General features: G+C 36.5%; 1 protein-coding gene across 1 annotated transcript in view; it reads left to right on the top strand.

Annotated features, from left to right (window-relative positions):
• LOC136876018 (agrin-like) overlaps positions 1–27,020 on the top strand; it is a 207,435-nt gene that overhangs the window by 109,871 nt on the left and 70,544 nt on the right. Inside the window, exons 6-9 of the mRNA XM_067149627.2 lie at positions 7,335–7,449; positions 9,752–10,000; positions 16,375–16,758; positions 20,753–20,905. Coding sequence (XP_067005728.2) covers positions 7,335–7,449; positions 9,752–10,000; positions 16,375–16,758; positions 20,753–20,905 — 901 coding nt within the window. The remainder of the gene's footprint in view (positions 1–7,334; positions 7,450–9,751; positions 10,001–16,374; positions 16,759–20,752; positions 20,906–27,020) is intronic.

Below are 27,020 nucleotides of genomic sequence, written 5' to 3'. Positions count from 1 at the left end.
TTCAGGGATTTGGTTAAATGTGTGTTCCCTTTTACTCTCTATTTCCTCTCGACTCTGTGCTCCTAACTCATCAGACAGACGGAACTATTGCTGCTGTTTTAAACGGCATTACATTTATGTCACGAATTTGTCTTTTGACGACGGCGGAACATTGAGAAAACAAACAGAAACTTTTCGTAAATAACATTATCACGCACAACAACGTGGATTTCAATTCCTAGCCGAATAGAAAACAAGCCCCAACGAGTATTGGCTACGTGAACAGACTATAGAACGCCTGTCGTCTCTTCCTTTATTCCATTCTGAGAGCACGTGAACGAACAAGGACGCGATCTGCGATGGCTCCGCTAGATGGGAATGGAATGCGAGAGTGCGGAGGCCAGGAATTATCTCCCATTCTATATAAATGCAATAAGATGGAGGAACAAAAAAAGCAAATGACAGAAGTAATGGGTCAATTACATAAGCAAGAAGAAGAAGGCGTAGGAATCGACTGCTTAGCTTTTGCGGATAATGTAGCAATAATGACAGGGCATTTTGAAACTGCAACAGAAGACATTTATTGTGCTAAAAGGTAGCAGAACAAATTGCCTTTTGGGTATCATTTGAAAAGACGGAAGTAATGCCAAACATCAAAGACAACTCGACCCAGATGAACATCAACACACAAAAAGGTATCATTGCCTTTAAACCGGAAAACAAGAACGGAATGATCATTGACCCAACAGTGCGATTTGAATCGCATTCTGGTCAAGCGGACGAAGTGGATTTAGAGAAGAAGAGAACTTATGACCCTACAGTTTCGTAATATAAAGAAAAATGTGGACTGCAAAATATATCAGTCACAGGCTTGATGGTGGGAGCCCGGGGAACAATTCCTAAATTCTTATCGCAGTTTTGGACTTCATCAGGTTTAGAAAAACATATGCCATCCGCGGTTCAGTATTAACTTTAAGAAACCATTTATACACTCAATAGCATCGTACATACTTTTTGCTTACTAATTCTTTTTGTACTGTGTGTGAAAGACATTTCACATTCCGGTTCCATGCTCACACGATTTCTTACATAGTATTTTTTAATAACCTGTTAAATAGTGATGGTAGGTTTTGAATTGAAAAATGAAGTAGGGACTTTGTCCTAGTGGCAACCATATAATTAGGGAGGTTGTAAAATAAATATATGGAGCGATAAACCTTGGTCTACACATCCAACTTGCGCCCAGTCTTTGCATTTCGTACACTGCACCAATTCTTCATCCAATAACTCACAACAAATAATGCATAATGTGTTCTCTTCCATTTCCTTAGTATTTGCATAATAATCATAAAAAAACCGCTTTCCGGCAGTTTTGTTTTCCTTATTGAATTGGTGAGGTACTTTTGAATGCTTGGCCAAAGCAAATGCTAATTGTATTTTTTTTTTCCTACTCAGGGACATGAAGATTATCTAGATCCGTCATATAAGTAACCAACTGGTTTTACATATCGTAATCAAAGGATTTTTTAAATTCTTCCCATCTGAGGAGTTAGATCCACCACTCTAAGTGTTCTCAGACGATCTCCTAATATACTTCTTAGCGCACAAAAGGACTCCAGCAACCTGCCTTGCAGTCATATTGTTAGAAATAATTTAGTTTAGTACCATCTTCATCCCGTCCTCGGTCCATTTTCATTTTATTTGAACCGTTTTCTCGGTCATTTCACTATGGAAAGTGATAAGAAGTGGATACAATTTTATTTCTTGAAAAGTCCTATTGGCCGGTAGCCTACTGGAAGATATATGGTTGGCCGGTACTGTACGAAACTCACGTGAAGGAACTTCCCCAACTGGATATTGTTTAATAGACAATGTCGTGAAACTTTTACCAGCTCTAGTATACTCAAAGAATGCACATAATATATAAGTAAAAACAAAATCAACAGCTTACCGGGAAATGGAGTACCTGGGGCTTGAAAATAACTTTTCGCGCACGATCGTAAGCCGGCCAAAGTACAATACTCACATCTCACACAAGACTTAACACTAAACGAAACCCCCAAAGTATGACACGGGGGAATGAGCCTCCTTCGCATGCCACCTGTAAGCTACTGCCTGCCATATAGCACCTAAAACGAGAACCAGCAATGGCCGGTATGGTACTGCAAGTCGGCTGGTACTGTAGGACTCTCCCCTATAACCTCAGATAAATGTTTGACGTGCCTCACTCTTTTGCCTACACTTAACCTCATGCGTACTATCTCATGTATCTACTGTATCTGTATCCATTATTGTTGTTAAGGTACCGTACTCTTTGTCCTTGGCTAACCTGCAGCTGCTGCAGGAAGACTGAATAATAATTTTTTTTTTAAATGCTTATCTATAATTACCAAAATTCATCATTACAGCACTGTCGTCAAGCCGGTACTATCTCTCTTTGAGTCAGAAGGCCTTATCCTCGCTCAGAAATGTACGCTCGCTAAGTTAGAGCAAAAAGAGAGAAAGATTCCCCACAACGTTCTTGGCCCAAACTACAAAAACGGGTTCTACATAAGAAAATCCGGACAAGAAGTCTACTCTAATATAGATACGATCACGGACACAATGCACAAACGCAGGACTCGCTTCTACGGTCACTTACGACATGACGGATGAATGACTTTCGATGGACAAAACGCATTTTTAACAAATTCGACTCAAAACCAAAAATAACAATTCCCTGGTACGTTAATGTCAAGAAAGGCCTCGAAGAAATGGGCCTACGACCACATGATGCACACAAACGAGACCTTTTCAGAGCAAGCACCACTTCCCGGGATGTGAAGTGGTGCAAAGTGGTCGGATGAACGCCGTGCTCGACACGAAAAGGTATTGAAAACCTACTGGATCAATAGAAAATTCAATAAACGCCAGAATGTATAATGAAACTTATCGTGGTCACTAGCTGGCTGACCAGGCGAGTTGGCCGTGCTATTAGGGCCGCGCAGCTGTGAGCTTACCTCCGAGAGATAGTGGGTTCGAACCCCACTGTCGGCAGCCCGGAAAATGGTTTTCCTTGGTTTCCCATTTTCACACCAAGCAAATGCTCGGGCTGTACCTTAATTGAGGCCACGGCCGCTTCCTTCCCACTCCTAGGCCTTTCCTATCCCATCGTCGCCATAAGACCTATCTGTGTCAATGCAACATAAAGCAAATAGTGAAAATTAAAAAACTTGTTGGCCCATTAACGAATAATAAATAAATAAATAAATAATAATCGAATTGCAGCCCCATGGTGTAGTGGTAACATGCCTGCCTTTTACCTGAGGGGCCCTGGCTTTACTTCCCTGCCAGGTTAGGGATTTTTATCTGCACCTGAAGTCTGGTTCGAGGTCCATTCAGCCCATGTGATGACAATTGAGGAGCTATTTGACGGTGAGATAACGGCCCTGGTCTAGAAAGCCAAGAATAACGACAGGTTGGATTCGTCGCGCTGTCCACATGTCACCACATAATCTGCCTGTCTTCGGGCCGAACACCGGTCACTTGGTAGGCCGAACAGCCTCAGCTGCTGTGGTCATCTAGGCAGGCTACCAACCAATTTCGATTGTGCAGGAGTTTAGCAACAAAAGAGAAGTTCTACTGGATGGTAACCTTCTGTGGCAGAGTTAATATATTTTTTTCCGATGACAATAGCTGTGCCAACATGCCAATAAAATGCCATTGAAAATCAAGATCTTTGATTGCCCTCCAATAATCGACTACCTCAGCCGGGATCAAATCCGCGAGCTTAGAATCATAATTTGGGGGCTCTACCAGTGATCCTGTGAGGTGGCTAAATAAGCAATGGGAACACAGCTACAAATTCCATTATAGCCTGTATGGAGATGACTTCAGTGCTTTAATCTTATATTAAGCAACTCCTTTATGATATTTGAATTTCACTGGTTGTGTAATTAGAAATACTGCTCTACCGAGAATATGGCAGAGGCTTACGAAAATATTTCCAAAATATTTCTCAGACACAAACAGCTCACAAATCTGTAAATCATAGAACTGCCTGCCGTTCTTAACAGTAGGCTATCATGGCTAGTCCTAACAACTTTAAACGACAAATTTACCTTGTTGAATGTCTTATTTGTTTCTGGCAGTTAAAAATAACTTTACATATTATTATTAAATAATTACAATATACGACTGAATTACAGAGAGAAAAATTTCTCGACCTTCTCCTAGACAGCGAATCTCTGTCAAATCATAGTGTCTGTATGATGTTCCATAAATCACAAAATGACTTAAATGCAACTACAAATATATTATTTGGCACCTCGAAGTTGCAGTGGGTTAAAGAAATTAAATATCTTGGACTAATAATTGATAGCGCTCTCTCCTGGACACCTGATATTTTAAACTTAGAAAATAAAATCTCTGTCTTATTTCACAATGATACAATCTCAACTTTCTTACTTGTGTTTCATTTGGGACAAAGCAACCCAATAACTTAAATACTTTGGTGGTCTTACAAAACAGGCTTATTAGATTTATGTATGGATTCCATCAACTATATTATCAAAATAAAATGTACTCTGAAACCAATATATTACCACTTAAGCAATTAATGTCATTAAATGCATCACTTCTTATTCATAAAGTCTTGCATAATAAAATGTTTACTAACTCTGAATTTCCTGAAGTCACTGACATCCATTGATATATGATAAGGCAAAAAAAAAAAAATTTCACGTTTTTCAAAATTATACAACAAAGTTTGGCACTAACGGAGTGCAACACTTATTAATATCTGAATATAACAGCGTTCCTGACAATATAGCAATCATCTCTGAAACTGTGCCATTTCATAATAAGCTTAAGAAGTACCTCTTAGGAACTATGAATGAGTAGTAGTTATTTCTTTTATATTTTTTATTTTCAGTCACCTTAAAAGTTGAAAAAGTTGTTCTCCATTAGGTAAATAGTGATACTCAAAGCATATGTAAAGCCACTATCATCTTTCACTTTTAGACCTTAGACCTTAATCTGCCATTGTTGTGATTATCTATGTATTGTTCCTCTTGACAGAGCTCTTGCTCTCTGGAACCCTATTTATCAATAAAATAAAAATAAGATATAATTCATTTGAAACTGCTACTCAATAGCGTAGTGATGCTCCACAGGCCCAGCCTAACTGATCTCGTAAAAGTAGCAGTGTCGGTATCTTGCAGCCACCTCCAGGGTACTAAACAGCCCATTGGTCATTTCACTGCATATTTCTGTATCTCAAATACATGTGTTGGGCTGAATCTCTCACTGAATCGTTCAACCTGTCCAGTAACTAGGTGAGGATTTGAATGCATCACAAGAACAGTACACAGGATTTGATAAAATACTGTTGATTTTAAGGTGGGATTTCTTTCAGTTTATTTAAGTATTACTATTGTATATGGTGGCAGTACAGTGGTGATGATGATGGCAACGTTATGACCCCAAGTAATATTTTCTGCATAATCCAGCTTCTCCCACTCCCCCAAAGGGAATCTGAATTTCATCCCCAAATGACCAAATTTAATAGAATGTGCTGTATCTGTGTGCCAAAGGAATATCAAAATAGTTGGATTTAGTAAGAAATAACATACCTAGATGGTGTTACTGTAATGCAATACAGCAGGTAGGCTATGTACTCTGTAACATCAATCCCACATTCTCCAACTACCTATCAGGACGTAGGCAGCAACTTTGTCATATCTTGTGTTGGATCCCATCATGCTGTCCCTGTATGTACCCTGTGGGTGGGGGCAGTAGAATAGCATCTACAGTATCCCCTGCCTGTCATAAGAAGTGACTATAAGGGGACTAAGGATTCGGGTTAGCGACCACAGATCCCCTAGCTGAGTCTGGCACTTATTTCTTTCAGGCTCTTCACCTTCATCTTTCCTAACTGACCTCCTTTGGTCAATTCCTGTTCTTTCCTGACCCCCAAAGGTATTCGATTTTCAAGGCCTAGGGAGTCTTTGCGACCTTCCTTTCCTTTTGGCAGTTTCTCCATTCCTCAAAGTGTCCCACCTTTTCCATATTTTCCTCTGATTATCATTAATAGAGGATGGTTGCCCAGCTGTACTTCCTCTTAAATCAGTCATCACCACCACCTTTCCTGGACAGTGGCGGCGATAAGGACCCCGCAAACCCCACGGGGCAGGAGGATCCATGACTGTTTCTTTATTCAGTACCGGTACTTGAAGAGTGATTTTACATACTGATAAAGCTACAGAACACAGCACAGTATTATTTGTATTACAGAGGGTTATTCCAAACTTAGCCCGTCATAGTGCAGAGCTTCTTTCATCAATAGGAGGGACGGTAATTATTTGTGAAAGAATGTGGGTTTCCCAACCTGTTCCAATAAAAGCCATCCGTTGCTGCTACTCACAACAATCAACAAGGCTTTTGAAGTAATTAGCCAGTTCTGAGAATCCAGTAGTCAGCAAAGATGCGATAACAAAGACATTCTCTATCTAAATTCTGAATACTGAAGTTAAGAGTCAGTGTAGCTAAATAGGCTTGCGATGGATGGTTGAATTGAAAATAGTAGTAAATTATTTGGTCCTAGGAATGAGATTATTCCTTATTATTGTAACGGTCAGTGTGTTTTGTTTACTATAATTGGAATATGCATGTCCATTGTGTGTGTTCATACCATATAAGTATATTATTATAATTCTTTCAGATTTGAAAACTAAATTACGTATGGTAATTATTATTATCATTGCTTTGTTGTTCGTTGTAATAATATACAACCCTGTACTACAAAATAAACTTGTAACTTTCCTTATCAGGAAGGGAGGAGCCCTTTTTCAATTATTGCGAAGCGGCCCTGAGCTTCTTAGCGCCGCGACCTTCACTGGATGGTACTTACTCATCATGCAGATCCAGCAAATGTAGCAGCATGCTATGAGTAAATTAGTTTGTCCTTCTAGGCATCAATAAGCAAACTTTAATCTGGCACTTCTCTAAATACCAGTTTTCAATGTCCAAGAGAAGCTAACAATAGCCTATCATAAGATAGGCTAAGATATGGAATGAATGATCAAAACCCCACTAAAACACTAAAGAACAAAAGATGAATCGATTATGATGTAGTTTACAATTCTGCTTAAATCTCCACAGCCAATATTTTATTTACTTTATTGAGAATTTCACAGGAGAAACATATGAGGCGTGACAGTTTTAGTACTGGGACCAGAGATCACACTATATAGACATCATTATCATTTCTTGGCATGGTAACCTATACCATTTTACAAATTATCTATATTACTCAGTAAATGTGTGATACTTTCTTCTTTTGTGATGGTTATCTCATAGAATAAACAATGTTCCAGGTCCGAGCTCCAGTATGTGGCACTGACGGCAACACCTACAAGAGCGAGTGCGAACTGCGCGTGTCTGCTTGCAGAAATAAGCAGTTTGTCATAGTGGCCTACAAAGGGGATTGTGGTAATTACAGTTCAGAAAATATTTTAAAACGTTCAGTCACTACTGATCTGCATTTAGGGCAGTCGCCCAGGTGACAGATTCCATATCTGTTATTTTCCCAGCCTTTTCTTACATGATTGCAAAGAAAATGGAAATTTATTGAACATCTCCATTGGCAAATTATTCCAATCCCTAATTCCCCTTCCTATAAATGAACATTTGTCCCAATTTGTCCTCTTGAATTCCAGCTTTATCTTCATATTGCAATCTTTCGTACTTTTAAAGATACCACTGAAACTTATTCGTCTGCTGATATCATTCCACGCCATCTCTCCACTGACAGCTCGGAACATACCACTTATAATACCAATATAAATGGTCCGTTATTGGACATTATAAATTTTCCAGCTAACTCATTCATGGTTGCCAGCGTTTCACCCCCCATGTGCTAAGTTGGGCTCATCAGTTGATACATAGCACACCCACCAAGACGCATGGCTACTGCATACCGTGGAGACAACTGCATAGGCTACTTGGAGCCACCGGCAGTGCCAATGCACAATGACAGGCTTCGTCTCATTACCAAAAATTTATGCCTGCTTGGCCATCAGATAATATAGATGTGTATTCCCATAGGGAACCTGACTTAGCACACGGGGGCAAAACGCTGGCAACCAGGAATGAGTTAGCTGGAAAATTTATAATGTCCAATAATGGACCATTTATATGGGTATTATAAATTTACTCATTCAGGACAAATATTTCAGGTTCCCTATGGGAATAAACATCTATATCAACATATCAATTAGCCGAGCAGCTCGTCTCCTTTCTCCCAAGTCTTCCCAACCCAATTTTGCAACATTTTTTTAACGCTACTCTTTTGTCGGAAATCATCCAGAACAAATCAAGCTGCTTTTCTTTGGAATTTTTCCAGTTCTTGAATCAAGTAATCCTGGAGAGGGGCCCACACACTGGAACCATACTCTAGTTGGGGTCTTACCAGAGACTTATATGCCCTCTCCTTTACATCCTTACTACAAAACCTAAACACTCTCATAACCATGTGCAGAGATCTGTACCCTTTATTTACAGTCATATTTATATTATTTCCCCAATGAACATCTTTCCTTACATTAACACCTAGGTAGGCTACTTACAATGATCCCCAAAAGGAACTTTCACCCATCAACGCAGTAATTAAAACTGACAGTACTGAACCCATGCAACCAATGTGGAAAGGTATATAAACAACTGCTAGGAAATCTGCCACCTGGGTGATAACCCAATTTGATTGATTGATTGATTGATTGATTGATTGATTGATTGATTGATTGATTGATTGATTGATTGATTGATTGATTGATTGATTGATTGATTGATTGATTGATTGATTGATTGATTGATTGATTGATTGATTGATTGATTGATTGATTGATTGATTGATTGATTGATTGATTGATTGATTGATTGATTGATTGATTGATTGATTGATTGATTGATTGATTGATTGATTGATTGATTGATTGATTGATTGATTGATTGATTGATTGATTGATTGATTGATTGATTGATTGATTGATTGATTGATTGATTGATTGATTGATTGATTGATTGATTGATTGATTGATTGATTGATTGATTGATTGATTGATTGATTGATTGATTGATTGATTGATTGATTGATTGATTGATTGATTGATTGATTGATTGATTGATTGATTGATTGATTGATTGATTGATTGATTGATTGATTGATTGATTGATTGATTGATTGATTGATTGATTGATTGATTGATTGATTGATTGATTGATTGATTGATTGATTGATTGATTGATTGATTGATTGATTGATTGATTGATTGATTGATTGATTGATTGATTGATTGATTGATTGATTGATTGATTGATTGATTGATTGATTGATTGATTGATTGATTGATTGATTGATTGTGATAAAGCCAACAGCTGATATATTGGGAGATTGCAGCCTAAAGAATTTTAATGCAGAAATTAAATAATATATTTCCTTGCAGAAATCTTTTCTTTGTAGGGCTGATGACCTTAAATGTTAGGCCCTTTAAACAACAAGCATCATCATCATCTTTTCTCTGTATACTATATGAATACCTATGTATTTGACTTGTTTTATATTTATACATTTTTATTATCATTTCTTATTAAATTTTGTAGTTATTCTCTAAATAGTCAAAATAAGTACCAGTACAACTCGAGCTCCAGATTCTCTTTAGACAAATTCTGGAACTCTCGTTATATTACTTCAGATCTCTATACACTGTCCTTATGAGTATGATGTGCTTTCTAGATTTATGCGCCGGGGTGAAGTGCAAGTTTGGTGCTCGCTGTGAAGCAGGAGAGTGTGTGTGCCCTACAAACTGCTCACTGGGTAACTCCATTGATGCCAGCCTTTCTGAACCAGTCTGTGCTTCTAACATGAAAACCTACCCCAGTGAATGTGAACTGCAGAAGGCTTCATGCCTCCAGCCAGCTAACTCAAGCCCACTCACCGTCATTTTCTATGGGGACTGCCGAGAAAGACTGGGTGTAGGACTTAGTAAGTACCTATTTGTAACATTAACTAATGCTGTAATATCCTCCCTGTCTCCTTTCCTAATTGTCTTTCACTTTTGTTCACAACAGAAATATGACAAGTATTACTGTTGTGTTTCATTTTTTTTTTTTTTCAAATTAAAGGTGAAATAAGGATAGAAAGCAATTAAAAGCATCATTCTGGATTCTTAGATATATAACTTGCATTAAATTATTTTTTCGAGTTGGACCACATCATTGTTCTATGTACCATACGTACAGATTGTCAACATTTCAATATATGATGACACATGAAATGAGTCATCATTTTGTTGTTGAATAAAAATGTTATTTTCAACACAAACTCAAAGAAACAAGTACGACAATGAAAAACACAGTATGGAGAATTGTTCTAACGCAGCGCATGCTCAATGTGGGCACCATTTCAATTTTTAACTTCCTCCAAATGAACACCGATACTAGCGATTACCTTACGGCACATGTCCTTTGTGATATCTCTGCAAGGCTGAAGAAAAAATATTCTGTATGCCATTAAATCATTTGGACATTTTAGAAAAATATTTTCCTTTAGGTGCCCCCAAAAGAAAAAGTCACATGAGTTGATGTCTGGACTACTGGGGCTCCAAAATTGTCTGTCATTGAAATGACCTGCATGTTGAAATCCTCAGATAAGAAATTCAAGATAATGTTTGCTCCATTTTTCATGAATCACTGCGTGTTGAGGGGCAATGCAGTAGCAAAAAGCTGTGGAACAAAATTATTGTGGAGCATGCTCAAATAACACTCACTGTTCACAGTTTCTTCAAAGAAAAAGGGTCCAATAAGTCCATGACCGGAAATTACAGCTTACACAGTAATCCTCAGAGTATGATGTTGTTCAAGAAGCACTTGTGGATTTTCAGTAGCCCTAAAATGTACGTTTTGTTTGTTGACCTTACCATCCAAATGAAAAAGTACCTCGTCAGAAAATCAAACATTGATAAGAGTTTGTTTTCTTTCTTCCACCCAGCAAGCTAACAGTAGTCTCTGCCGCTTGTGTTCATCAGTTAGCTTCTGCACAGAGGTCATTTTGAACGCCTACATCTAGAGTTAACTTTTAAGAAACTGTTGAACGAATCGTCTGGTATTCCTAGTTGTATTGCTGGCTTTCTAAATGATTTACCATGGCTTCTCTGCATGGCACCTCGTACTACTTCACTATTCTCTGACGAACAAGCAGGCTTCGGTCAAGATTGCTTCGGTTACAGTATTCTTTCTTCCCCTACAAATTTCTCATACAGCCTGTGCATGGTTTTCTTGAAAGGTGCCTATCAAGCATTAAGCTGTTGTTGAAAATGCTTTTAAGTCACAACAAGGTTTTTCATTTCATGAAAGAGTAACTCAACTGCCGATCACTCTGCATCATCAGTGTTCCCTCATCGGCCATTGTTGTAAACACTAGTCTACAACTGATGGTATCGTGAATTACATGTCATTCCATAACTCATTTGTTTCTCCATGCTTTACTGCTACTGCTGTTGAGATCCTCAACGGGATATCTAGTGCGACTGATAAATATATAAGAAACAAAAGGTGACTCATTTTGTGCACCATTCTGTAAATTACAGTATTTTTTTTATCAAAGAGGCTGATGTACTCCTACATTTTCTGAGGTAATCACTCTCTCCAGGCAGCCAAAGTCATTTACAAGTTGGTCTATGCACCTTCCCTTATATCATATCTCCACCTGCACCCTTCTGCAAACTCTAGAACATCTGGAATATATCAGATGGGAAATTTCCACTACTGTTTTGTAACTTGGCCTCACCTCCAAACTGGTAATTTGTATATAATAGGCATTCAAGAATTACAGATTTGGTAACCTTCCTCTAAACTCATGTTGGTCAAGATTTTTTTTAATACAGTTCCTCAGATTTTTTTTCAAGATTCTGGGACACAGCTGTTAAAAAACTTTTTTTATTAAATGATTTTTTTGTGTGTGTGGGGGGGGGGATACTTAGCTGCAGCTGAAATTTTCATGCCTTGGTTCTTGGCATCACAGTTTAACCTGGGAAAAGGAATTTATAACCATTTTAGATTGTTTGTTTTTCCAAAATAGGAACAAAATCAATCTCATCATGTTTTGTATTAAATATTTCAGAAACTAAAGTTACTACATAATTTATTTTGCTCAGTACTGTTGTTCTTAATAACAAAAGAATTAGCATCACTCATAGATATAACACATTAAGCAGTTTTACAATACCAGATAGTAGACTTATGTATAAAATCATCTGTTTGCTCTCTTGATATTTTTACTTAAGCCATTTTGGTCACAATATTATCAAATATAAATAAGAAATATGTTGCTCTAAAATACCCAGGCTATAAAAATACCATTTCATTACAAATAAGGTTTTGATGAGAGAAACCAAACTCGATAGCTGCAGTAGTTTAAGTGCGGCCAGTATCCAGTACATGTGATAAATCTCATAATTAGACCATATTGAAGATAATGTACTAAAGTTAAAAACTTTTTATTTTATAACCACCTATTCAATACAAAGATAATGCACTCAATTATTTATAAAATATTCATGAGGTAGATTGGTTAATAGGACATGTTTCGTTCGTCTTTGCGAACATCATCAGCTACAAATAACAAAGCCTAAGGTCAGGGCCCTGAGTTTATTTAAATGGTTAAAAATGTCATTATATTAAAAGAATGGTAAAATTGTGATAAAAGTAGTTGTATAGTATTAAAATTAGACTGTGTTGTTGAACTTAAAAACTGCGACTAAGTTAATTCCGGACAAACCTAAAAAATCGAAATATGCCGCTTCCATCTACACAAACCCAGGCCTATTTCAAATCACCAACCCCCTAAAGAAATACGACATCAACATCGCCCATAAAACACGATACATGAACCGTAATATTTTTCTCAATTCAAACATATTTAACAGTAATCACACTAAATTCTCGAACTCTGGTGTCTATAGACTTAAATGTACTCATTGTGATTTTTCATACATCGGACAAATCGGACGCAGTTTTTTGACTAGGTATATTGAACATTACAACGCCTCAAAACACAAAAAATATTCCGCCATGAGTATTCACATGGAAGAAACCAGCCACAGTTTTATGACGATTGAAAAACATCTTCAAATCCTAAAATACGTCAGTAAAAGCAAACTAATGACAGAGTTCAAGAACATTTACATATCCTTGGACCAATATTTCAATGGAAATCAAAACTTAAATGAAATTTCAGAAATCAAAAGCCCATTAATTGAGAAAATCCCAGAATTACTCTCTTTTTTTTATATAAATAACAACAACTTTATGAACATTTTTAATTATCCAACCACTAAGAGCATTTCCTCAGTAACAACAGTTACTACTCCATCACCCCCCCATCTGACACCCCCTCCACGAACATCTAACGCGTCTAAAGAATCAGCTACTTCCCCTCCTCACATGACTCACTCCCCGCCTCTACGTATACACACATATAACACGAGAAGCAATAACAAAGCCGCTTGCCAGTCTGCCTCACGCAGCTAATGTCAGCGGACACTCCCTTTCTATCACAGCAGGTAAGCTTCCTTTTTCAATTTTCTCTTTCTCCCCCTTTTAATTTTTGTCTTAACATGGCCTCAATTCCTCCTTTTTTCTTCTTCTTTTCAGATTTAAATAATTTAAAGTTCATGCTTTCAACATTATCCATGCGTCACATACGGACTTATTTTAGTGCCTACAATATTATCTATCTCAACCCAATACAATTCACTAGAGGCAATAACAAGTGGCCTGCCTTGTCCTATTCACGCTGTTACCGCTAGCAAATATCTTCACCGGTCTAATGGGTAAGCTTTCCCCTTTTACTATTTCCATCCCACTTTTTATTCTCGTTTTAAACACTACTTCACTCTTCCATTTTTCTTTCTTTTCAGATTTCAAACTTCAAGTTTATACCCAACAACTCTACAATTAATCCACGCTTCAAACATCGAAGTCTTTTTAATGTCTACTATTACATCTTTTCTAATTTGATAACCCTTATGATTGTTTTTACTTTTCAGATTATCAATATTCATTGTACTTTATGAAAAATTCTTGATGCTAATCGTTATACTATGTTACAGTCTAATTTTTAATACTATACAACTACTTTTATCACAATTTTACCATTCTTTTAATATAACGACATTTTTAACCATTTAAATAAACTCAGGGCCCTGACCTTAGGCTTTGTTATTTAAAGCTGATGATGTTCGCAAACACGAACGAAACATGTCCTATTAACCAATGTACCTCATGAATATTTTATAAATAATTGAGTGCATTATCTTTGTATTGAATAGGTGGTTATAAAATAAAAAGTTTTTAACTTTAATACAGTATCCAGTATTTGGGAGATAGTGGATTCGAACTCCACTGTAGGCAGCCCTGAAGATGGTTTTCCATGGTTTCCTATTTTCACATCAGGCAAATGCTGGAGCTGTACCATAATTAAGGCCACAGCCATTTCCTTCCCATTCCTAGCCCTTTCCTGTCCCATCGTTGCTATAAGACCTATCTGTGTCGGTGCAATGTAAAGCAACTTTTTTTTTTAATTGATGAGAGAAGACAATGCTGAATTATTTAATACTTGACATCAAGTAAATGCAAAATTTATTTGAATGTATTTTAACACCTGCAAGTCTCATTCCATTTTCTACTTAAAGAAAAGGAGGCTTCAGTTCAAATCTCAGTGAGTCAAACATTTTTTGGCAACTTTAACTATTCATGTAGACTATATAAAGAACTATTCTCCACATTCTCTCTAAATAATCAAACAAAAAAAACTGTAGAATTATATAAGATCCCTTAGAAAATTTCCTACCCCTCAATAACTTTCATGAGTATCCATATTAGCAACATCAGTATCTCATATAAAAAGTACTGTAGTGATATACATCTTTGTGGAACTCATTTGAGGGGAAAATCACTAGAAAAGAGATAGTAGTGGTATAAATCTTAATTTATAATGACAATTCTTGTTTCTGTAGGTGAAGGGTTGCAATGATTAGCAAGCAACAATAATTCAGTGATCTACTGTAGTATACTGTATAACAAACTTGGAATTTGAGGTATGTGATGGCTGGTGGCTATTTGACCTTAAAACTATTCTATGCCATTCCTGTTAACGTTCATCCAACAGTATATCGAAGATAACACAATTTATATCAAAATTAGTAAATATGAGCCAATAAAGTTTTTAGGTTTATGAATTATTCTTCATGATTGAGTAGTTGTAAAGCTATAAACCCAGCAAAGTCTCTTTCCTTGACATGACACACTAATCAATCTAATCAGAGTTCTTATTCTGCAATAGGCTCTCTGACTATGGTGTTGAATTTGATGTGATGACTGATGTCTTCTTAGGATGATGATGATGATCATAGTAATAATAATAATAATAATAATAATAATAATAATAATAATAATAATAATAATAATAATAAAGATATTTACAAAAATGATACAAAAATTGAAAGCTAGGAAAGCAGCTGGGATTGATAGGATTTCTGGGAATACACTAAAGGCAGTGGGTTGGATATAGTGTCATATCTGAAATATTTATATGAATACTGTTTGCACAATTATGATAAGTACCTTACTATGTTTGGAACTAATGTTGAGAAGTAGTTTAAGGTACAGGTTAGGGTACATGTGAAAAAAATTGTTTGTAAAATTGTATTACCTTTTTATATATATATCAAAACGTGCCTCATAGTATGATGATGAATGAGATGGAAATATTTTTTATACATGTAACCCTATGATATTGACTCTACACTTCATCCAGCTATTTCTAGTGCCGAGCATTTGAATTTGAAGTACCATAGTACAGTAGATTAGCCCATTTCTTGCTTAATAAGTTGACTTTCAAAATTAGAAAGATATGTATCATAGATACAACAATGAAAACATCTATTGCTAAATTAGACAATAAAAATGAAGAACCATCATTTTACTGTGTTGCAAATAGAATGAGTAGTTTTGAAAGTGGCAACTTCAGTCAATCTTATTCTTGTTAAACTGTACTGATATTAGAAAAGAAGCTTAGTACTCACGAGGAGTTTTCAGAAATTCTTAATAATACATATTTATGCGTAATGAGCAAATCTGATTCTGCTTTTTTAATTAAAAAATCCTGCTATTTCACTTGCGTTTGTACTTTCCTAGGTAGCTAGCCCACAGTTTGAGAGATGGTAAGTGAAGTGTCAAGAAAGAACCTATTGTATAATACTGTAGCTCTCTCACCAGCCACCACTGAGATAAAAATATTCTCACTAATATGCATGACGTTATTTCTCTTACTAACATCAAGCTAACACCTTTTCACAGCAACTGCTACCTCTCCCACATTACAAAAAGGACCAGGGCATCACCAAGTCACCCCAGTAACAATGAGACCTCTGGTTACACTTCTTCCTAACAATATTAACCGGGGGTCTATGGATATTCCCAATGGTATTCCGTCAAGTGAAGCAGAACGTGAGGCTTGTCGTGATATCCACTGTGATTACGATGCCACCTGCGAGCTGGGTCCAGATAATTTTCCGAGATGTTCCTGCCGGTTTGACTGCGCCGGTGCTGTGGCTGCTGGTATCAGTTCAAAAGCAGTGTGTGCATCTGATATGAGGCTGTATTCATCAATATGTCACATGAAGATGGAAGGTTGTCAAAGACAAGAGGAGTTGAGACTGAGGCCCCTTGAACTCTGTGAAGGTGGGGTATCACTCTGATATTTACCTAAGCACCCAAAGTAATGTTGCATGTATTGTGTCTTTTTATGTTAACCACTCTTGGAGAGTAATTTATTTATAACTGTCTGACACATTCTACATGCTGCATGAACTTCTCTTCATAAAACATTCATAATCCACAGACCTGACATTAAGATTCATTTGTCCTTTTTTAATTTGACTTTCTTTTGTTGTCTTACTACAATTTTTAATAGATCTGTAGTAAATGAACATCTGAGGGAGGTCTAAGTTACCAATACTGGAAGAGTATACCATTTGAAACATATTTGAATAAACAAGTTGTAAATATTTAATTTTTAAACTGTGGGAAATTTGTAGCTATTAGGTTCAAGTAGACAGGATCTCTCTCATAAACCCAGACTGAATTCACCGTGTTTGTACTCTGGGCTATGGCAGCTGCAGTATGGGAGACGACCTCGCAAGCATGAGTTGCCAGTCTGAATCTCAGCTGTTAACTTAGTGAGACAATTATCATTGCAACGCCATATTTTCGTATGTATAAGTTCTGGTTTCATCTTAAGGGTCCTGTAAACAGTCATAACTCTTGCTATTGGTGTGCAGAAAATCCTAATGGTGTTTATGAAGTCCCTCATTATTACAAGTAATGAACTGCATTATGATAGGAACATTGGTGTTTGGTGTGCTGTTAGTGCAAGACAAATAATAGGGCCTATTTTTTTTTCGAGACGACAGTAAATCCAGAGAGGTACCAAGATGATATTTTGACGCCTTGTTCTTCCATCAGTTAACGGAGGAAGAAAAGTTGCGTGGATGGTTTCAACAAGATTCAGCCCCTGCTCATATAGCAGAAGATTCCATTCTTACAATCTCGGAAGTGTTTGCAGACAGAATGATCAGTGCTGGTGTATTTCCCCCTCATTCTCCAGATCTAACAGTGTGTGATTTTTACTTGTGAGGTAAACTGAAAGGAAAAGTGTATCAAACAACTCCTCATATATCGGAGGAACTGAAAAAGAACATTACGAATGGAATCAGAAATATTACAGTGGCAGAACTCAATCATGTCAGCCAGAATGTGGTTACCAGATACAATGCCTGTATAACCCAGGAAGGATAACACTTCTAGCATCTTTTATAAGGTAAGAGATCATATAAGATTATGTACGCGCTTAAAGCAGGGTGGCCGCGCATGACATAAGTTCAGCTGAGGGACTCTGTTTGGTGTGTATGGTCTGGATTTATAAGAGAGACCCTGTAGGCTCCACATACCTGCAAGCCCTTCTTGTGAGCTGAGCTATCAGCTGTTGTTAACTGAAGTTTTAGAGGGTGTTCTAGATAAACTAGATAAACTTTTCAAGAAATCAGTCAATTCAATTCTATTGGAAAATCAGGAAAGCAACTACGATTAGAAGAAAAGTTAACTCCAGCCTTGAATCTTCTGCTAAATGTACAGTTGAACAATCAAAAACTGACATATGAGAAATGTTAAAGTCCTGTATCATGTATTATTATCCTCGGGTGGGGTGGTCCAACTACAACAAAAATTGATGCAACTTGCTTATTGTTAAATGATGAAATGTGATTGTCAGTACAGAACCCAACTGTCCACATATCAGAATAACATAAAAGAAAACAATGAGATGGACGAGAAACTGGCATAATGGTTAAATAAACATGTGAAATGAGGGACACACTTGGAAACTGAAGCTTGATGAGAAGCACTTCACGGCATGTCAGTGTTGGTGTAGGAGAAAAGTCCTTGGTTATCAACCAGGAGATCTGTATTCGAATTCTGGTATCAGCATTAATTTTTTTACTCCATCATTCTATTGTGTATCTGCACCATATTAACAGTCTTTGCATTTTCAATCTGAATGCTTGCAATAAGCATGCAGTTAATTATTGCTGGCCCCTCGAAGGACTGTTTTAGAGGTGTAAATATGCTGCATGATATGCACATCAGGGAATAGCCTTACAATTTTAAGCATGTTCACGTGAGTGCTGGTTAACTCGGAGGAAGCATACTCACCTGTCAAGGTGAAAACTAGGGCTTGAAACCTCTATGCATTACTTTTTTATAACTTTTAGAGTGTTGCATTATATTTATTGCATAATCTAGCTTTGTGCTTTTAATTATGTTAGTCCTGAAATGGATTGTTTTAGACATTACTTAATATCTCACCCAGGGTCCAACATAATGCCCCATACAGCATCAGGCAAACACTAGAAAGAGTGAGCCCAGTGTTTCTTAATATGGCATTTCCACCTTGCCCACACATGTTCAATGGGTTCAAGTCTGAAGCTCGAGGGACCCAGTTGAGCAGTTCAGTGGTGTTCTGCTCAGAAAACCATCCTTGAACATGACCGCTCATGTGGATTGGGGAGTTGTTCTGCACGAACTGTATTACCTCATCTGGATATTGCTCCCTCATACTCAGAACCATAATACTCTGCAGAATGTCAAAATATTGCTCTGAAGAGGGACAGTCATCTATCTGAAGAAGCACTCCAGCCATATCAGTTGATATCCAACCCCAACATGGCATAGATATGCAGCCACTGTATAAACACTCAGCTAAATATCTTTTATCCTGTCAGGCTTTCCATGGCCAGTAAACATAAACCGGCCCACCTTACAATGAACTGAAAGAATTCTCATCAGAGAAGATCACATGATACCAATTATGATTTAACTCCATCTCAGTAAAGACACACTGATTGACCATCTGTTCATCAAAGAGAAACTCTTTGCTGGCAGCTTTTCTGCAATGGGAATCAAGCTTCTCATAATCATTTACAGATCATGTTTGCACATCCAGGAAAATCGGTTGTCTGCATGAGCTACACCAAGTTCAAGAATGGGTTCTTCTGTGAAGTTTCAATTAAACTGTTGTCTTTTCCCTGGTAGAAAACCGCTTTAAACTAGTAGCTGATAGATGTCCAATGTCCTGTGACATCCATCTCTGAGCAGCCCTAGGCAAAACACCTCACCAAATCACTGCATCAAAAATGCTATAATTGCCATGTCATTCAAGAACCTGTACTTGCTCTCTTGACATGTCTGAATAACGTGCCATATCAAAATGAAGCGAAGCATTTATCACTGAAGTTTGCTCGGCAAAACTTGGTGTGCTAGTTGTCTGACATCATCGTGGTGTATTCAGATGGGAACAAAAGAAATTGTTCACGCCGAGATTCAAACGTTAGCTGTTATGGTAGGCACAAATTTTGTAGCCTACAGCTGGCCCAGGACACTATGTGGGAGTGTTCCATGTGCTTATAATTTCACAGTGCTGTGTGCAAGTGCATGTCATGAAGAGGAATGAGAAGAGAGAGGCGAGAGTAAAAGTGACTGACACAATGAGTGAGAACTATGGGCCGTGTTGCAAAACTCATCCAGCTGATTGTACAAAGCCAAACATAGCCAAAGTGGACTTTATTATATTTCACATCTCCATACATTCAACCATTTTTATTGTTCCCCTGTACATATCCATAACCAATATACAATATTTGAGGAAAAAGACCTACCAGGCATATTAAAATTGCGACTGAAAATTTTAAGATATAGATACTGTCTGTACTGGTATTCTACGTACCCTATAGCATAAATCTGAGTTCCAGTATCATTAGCTTAAAATATCAATTAAGAATTTCAGCTAGTTACCTCCTACTAATATATACTTGATGATCTGTGATATGAGATAGACCTGTTGAGAGACACATTTAGAATGCACAACTTTCAATGATTATGACTGAAGTTTCTGGGAGATGCAGTCAAATTTTATCTTTCAAATGGTTGTAACATACTGTATCATATCATTTTAGATGAACTGATAGATGTGGAATGCTTAAACACACACCAGTCAGAAATTTTCAATATATGTTAATTTTTACAAGTAATATGTTAATTCTTTCCTCATTTTCCTTTAAAATATTAGTAATCAGATTACATTGTCATAATATAACCAGAAAATATCTTGTGATTGACTCAGGTATGGAAGTGAAGCCATGTAATGGAGAATCTCCTCTGATAAATCCAGTCACTGAAAGGGAGTATGATTGTGGAAGTGGTCCAAACAGACAGGACTGTCCATCAGAGAGCTACTGTCATCAAACACCACATTTTGCCCGCTGCTGCAAGAAGAGTAAGTTTTCCTATAACTTACCATCCTATGAAACAATATTTATTTATTTTATTTATATATTGATTGATTGATTGATTGATTGATTGATTGATTGATTGATTGATTTATTGATTTATTTATTTATTTATTTATTTATTTATTTATTTATTTATTTATTTATTTATTTATTTATTTATTTATTTATTTATGTATTTATTTATTTATTTATTTATTTATTTATTTATTTATTTATTTATTTATTTATTTATTTATTTATTTATTTATTTATTTATTTATTTATTTATTTATTTATTTATTGTTGTGCTTGTTTGTATGGTCAGTCGGTGGGTCGGTCGGTCTTCTGTTGTTCCAAAGGTTAAGATTTAGACCTCTATTAAAGTTCCTTTTGGAACCTTTTCCTCACAAATAGGTTAAGTATGTTGATAGAGAAGAAAATATCAGAAAGAAGAATTACACCGATAAACATATTACATAGTCCAGTTAAAGTTACATCAATGAACGTACAACTGGCAGTAATAATCAAGAGATGTAATGACAGCTTTGTAGACAATGAGTTAACAGAAGAGGTAAAAGAAAACCCAATTACAGAGAAGGTAGAAGGAAACACAACCACCTGGTCACAGGTGGATGCAACAGCAAGGTCCAAAGCCTACAGTAATAATTGGGGGGGAAAAAGGAGGACGAGTGCTTCAGAGATGAAGAGAATGTCTTTCAAGGAAAAGACAAGATAGCTTCGCTGTATCTAGGGAAAATCAAAACAAGTGTCCCAGCAGAAAATGTGAAGAACTTTGTTGTCAAGAATGGAATACAAGGACAAATAGATTGCAATGAATTTAGCACGCAAGAACAAAACAAGGCCTTCAAGTTAGGAAACTTTTCAATACCTAAACACAATGACAGGCTCCAGGGCTAAATTGTTAGAATGCTGGCCTTTCATCATAGGTAGGGCCTCATCCTCACAGACACGCAGGTCGCCTATACGGCATCAGCTCAAAAGACTTGCACCAGGCCTCTCCAAAGGCCACACGTCATTATTATTATTATTATTATTACCTAAACACAATATCAGATGCAAAATTCTGGCCCAAAGGAGTGCTACTGAGGAGATTTCACTTTCACTTCACAAAAAGAGGGAATAAAGGAGTCTTATTGGAATAAAATCAAGTTAATACTGCATATGCAAAAACCCCAGCAGGCAGACCTGAGCGATGTGTTTCGTGCTTTGCAAGAGGCACATTGGGTAAACTCAAGGATGCATCTAAAGAGGAAAACAACTATGGTGTGGACAACTCTGGTGACACTGATCTCTCTTTACATCAAACCAAATACCCCAGACTCAAAGAGGTCTCATCTCATTGTACTCTAGACATTTCTAGTAGTGTCATAGGCCCTAAATCAGATTTGCATTGAATCCTACACTTGTCAACTTCAAGTTACATACAGGTGTCTCTCAAAAACAATTTGTCAAATGCAAATGAATTAATTGTTGTCAATTTGACTTTCATTTCTTGAAAGACATATTTATATTAATTTGATTTTCCCAAAGGGTAATTTGACACCTTCCTTTTCATATTAATATGCATGTGGATAAAATAGAAAGTTGTATACCCAAAAATTAAATAACTTGGTTATCTAGTGGACTACACCCTCTGAAATGATATTTAAGTTGAGCGAATACAATGAAGATTTGGAAATACAGGATGCTTGGAAAGAATGTAAACTAGGTATAGGGACATAAGAGTGTTGGACAAACTGATACAATATTTGTAAAAATGAATTTGATATCTCACATCGTTGTTATTTTATCAGCTGTTGAAGTTAACCAATCAGATCACTTTGCTGGCAAATCCAAGTGGGCTTTAGGAGGTGGCATTGATAAATCTGCACATTATAAGCTATAAATTTCATTTTTGTTATGAAGTACAATTATAAGAAATAAATTGACAAGACCTTTAGAGCACCAATTGAAAAAAGAACTTTGCAGGGGAAGGATTTGAATACTGACCTCCAAACTGGTAGGATTGCGTCATAACATGTACACTACGGTGACATCGGCTGAAACCCGCGGTGTTTCTGTTCGATGCTGATTTCTTGGCATGGCTCTCGAGCTGGTCTTAAGCTAACACCACCTCGCAAAGCCCTTCTGAATTCACCCATGAACCAATCTGATTGGTTAAATTCAGTAGCTAACAGAATGACAATGGCGCAAGATATCGGATTAATTTTTTCAAATTATTTATCGGTATGACCAACCCTCTAACGCTCATACTGCTGGTTCACATTGTTTCCGACCAGGCTGTAGTTTAATAATAATGTAAGAATGTAAGTTCTTATATTCAAGTAAATCTATTTGCACAGCTCTCTCACAATTAAGCACTCTGAAATACCAGTCAACTGTGCTGGGATTTGGTGCTAAAAGTATAGAAAGTACGCTACTAATCAACTATGTTACATAGCAATAAATATGCAAATAGCTGTGAATAAATAATGTTGATAAAGTTGAAAATCACACAATTACAGAGTTTTCTGACGTTTCCACCTAATCAATACTATATATATATATATATATATATTGTAAAATGTATTTAGTTATATTTAAATTTCAGTACTAGTTTTGATCCATGGATCATCAGCAGTTGCTTACACTATCAATTAAAATAGTACATCACAATCATTAGAAACCACTTTCTTTGAGTGCCATATATTAGTCTTAAAATCTAATAACTGTCCATGTTTCATTTCACTAGCATATCACTATTAGATGAATTAAAACACTATTTTTGAACTTTTACAAATTCACTGTCTTAAAATCTAGTAATTAGTTTGTTTGGTTTGTTACACTAATGATTAAAAGAGTACATTCACCATCATTAGAAACCATTTTTTAAATTATTGTTATATATTACAGTCTTAAATTCTAATAAAACATATGTTCATTTCACTGAAGTATTGAACCCGAGTGACTTAGGCCCATAATCAATCATGATTTGATCGGTAAAATAATATGGTACATTTATTGAAATACAGAGGAGTGTATTTGAAAATATTTCGTTTATGTAATGTTGAAATCAGAGCGAAGGAAGGACGACAGACTGGAGCCTGACGGATTAGCTCAACACGACAACTTTTAGCTACTTCACAGCAGGGAATATCATTAGTTGGCGTACGAGGAAATACAGAGTCCACAAATAAGTCTTGGTCAGAAAGAGGAAGGGGGAGAGTCGTACAAAGAAAACCCACCACATGAATAAGACCTTGGGATATTTTTGGTAGGACGGAAATTCCATGACCTCATGGAAAATTACAGCGGCTGAGTGTACGTTCGCTAGCCTAAGTTCGAGCAGGTGGAGATTTAAATCACGTGACCGCTTGCCGGCCAATAGTAAAAATTTGATGGGAGACTCAGTGATACCATCTTAAGGAATGATGGATGAGATATTTTCGTAACTACAAAAGTATTCAGTAATAAATTAATATGAGTACGCGGATGAATGTAATGAATTTATTAGAGGTCATGCATGGAAAAATAATCAATACTTAATGGCAAATTAATTAAATTGAAGGCTGGATTTCTTGGAAACCGGACAGCTTGAATCTCATTGGCTGAAAGAAGACCACGTTGTCAGAGACGCTTACGAAGGCGCGAAATGTGAGGAACTAAATCCATCCATATCTCCTAAATCTGTGATCACCTGGAGTTCATATTTTATCCAGCGGATATGCTAGCGGAGTGGATTAATTTGATGTAAATTTTAACTTCCAATTCGGAGTGCAAGTACCGATATTAAAAATCCACCCCCTCCCTAAGGGGCATGACGTCAACGAATCCGCGGGAAAAAGGCTTCATCCATATATACGGAGCTGAATTGACGGTCGCCAGTACTTGTCTTGAATCGTTGGAGCTGAATTGACGCTCGCCAACACACTTGTCTTGAATCGTTGGAGCTGAATTGACGGTCGCCAGCACACGTGAATTGAATATCGGGAGTTGAACTGTTGGTCGCCGGTAACTTAGAATTCTACGGACGTACAGTCATTTAATGGCGCGAGCATCCGCCAGTGTTTGTAAAGCGTGATCGCGCTCAAGCAACATGTTAAATCTGGAAATAGTTAACGTAGGATAGTGTTTTTTTTTATTTATGAATAATCAGTGACGTAAAGTAATTATCCTGCAAGAGAGTAGTATAAAATATATCACCATAAGTACGTACATAATAGACTGTGTGACGAACAGTACTTTAAGGAAGTAGTAGCCTGTACTTAGCTATACCGAACCGATGTAATGAACACGTCAAGAATGCCGTATAAATCGGGCGTATCGCGACGGGCGAAATAGTTGACACCTCGTCGTACGTGTCCAGGTCCATTGTGCGGTAGGTGGACGAAGATTAAATAGTGTAAATATATTAAATTCTTGGGTCTAGGATAGAAATTTGTTGTATCCAAATTAAAGTATACAGTGTTAACGTAGTAAATGGTGAAGGTTTGTGGTAATCAAGATATGAGTGTAAAATAATAATAATGTGCCAGGAAATCTTTTGTGAAACTACGCCATCAAGGATGGAGGAGTAAAACGCAGAGAGGGGCTGGATGAAGCCTCTCGTCTGCAAAGCTGCAATGGAATACCGATAACTAAGATGAGTACTAAACTGTAAAATATATTTGGGAAATGTTATCGTGATGGGAAAAATGGGAATAATTTGATTATACTTGGTTACCTTCTGTAACAAGATGGGTCGCTTAACGACCCCATCCTAAATTTGTAGCACGGACAGTAGTAAATCATAATAATGTAAATAATCGGGTCTTTTATGTATTCAGTTTGTTGGAGATGTAAATTTGTATATATAGTGTAGTACGTTAAGTCATGCATGCATTCATATTTTCTTTGTAGTCGATAATTTTCTTTACATTTGATTTTGATTATGCTAGTTAAATAAGACCCGATATGTGCTTTTATGTTTTGTCATTTTAACGAGCCATTTAATGACATGGAAGGAAAATCCAGCTTCGCCATACCAAGTGTGTTTTGTTGGAATTAATATGGTCATATTTTCAAAGTGAAGTTGTTAAATTTGTGAGATGCGATTAATATAATATTTCCAAGTAAATCATATCTGGAGTGATTAGTGCCAAAATAAATTGAATTTGTAAAAGGGGTTATGCGTTAAACATAATAAGAGTGGACTACCGTATTACAGGCGAAATTATTATTTTTTTTTAAATATTAATAATAATAATAAATAAATAATATAACTACTTTTTTTTGTGAAGATATTTCTTTTTTTAAATATGATTTGGAGATAATAATAATTCATGTGATCAAGTGTTGAGTTTATTGGGAATCATTTAATGACGGGAGGTCGTTTTAATTTGGAATTAAAGTGTGTGATAACTTAATTTGATCGATTAATAATATTGAAATGTAGATCGGTGCTAATAAGCCGTACATGTTAATGAACGTGTGGTTTAAATTACGGTCCAATTTTTTTTTACGTATAAATGTCGCGTTTTGAAGTTGCGATTCATTAGCCGGAACATGTAGTGCTAATATTACGAGACCATGATTGTCAAATTTTGGTAAATATAATTTCAAGATGTTACGATTATTTGTGGAGAATGAACTAAGGCATAGATCCAAATGAGATAGAAAATGTGAAAGAATTTGCAGTCAGATAATAAAAGGTCGTACGATGTCCGAAATGAATAAATAAGTCAGTTGATAATTCTGTGAGGAATAAATAAATGAATCGAGGAATATTGAGATAGAGAGGAAAATAAATTCCGTACGAGAGACACTTAGGATATTGATATGAGTGTAAAATGTACGGGCAGTGTCACAGAGAAATACTGAGTTACGCAGCGGGTAGAATTCGAACCCGTGACAGCATGTACGAAATAATTAGACTGCACAGTTATTCGTTGAGATACAACGGATCTAAGGATAATGAGAGTTCAGATTCCACAGAACTGGTCGTATATTGTATTCATTGTAATAACGAGTGAGGACAATCATGATGTCGTGATAATAATAATAATAAATATTGCAGATAAAGGATTGGACCGCCTTAATTAATTGAGCGTTGATGAAGATGTTAAACGGGAATCTAATTGA

The sequence above is a fragment of the Anabrus simplex genome, chromosome 6, assembly GCF_040414725.1.
Source record: "Anabrus simplex isolate iqAnaSimp1 chromosome 6, ASM4041472v1, whole genome shotgun sequence".
In the NCBI taxonomy this organism is placed as follows: domain Eukaryota; kingdom Metazoa; phylum Arthropoda; class Insecta; order Orthoptera; family Tettigoniidae; genus Anabrus; species Anabrus simplex.
The sequence above is the reverse complement of the archived record's forward strand: the minus strand, read 5'-3'. Positions and strand labels throughout refer to the sequence as shown.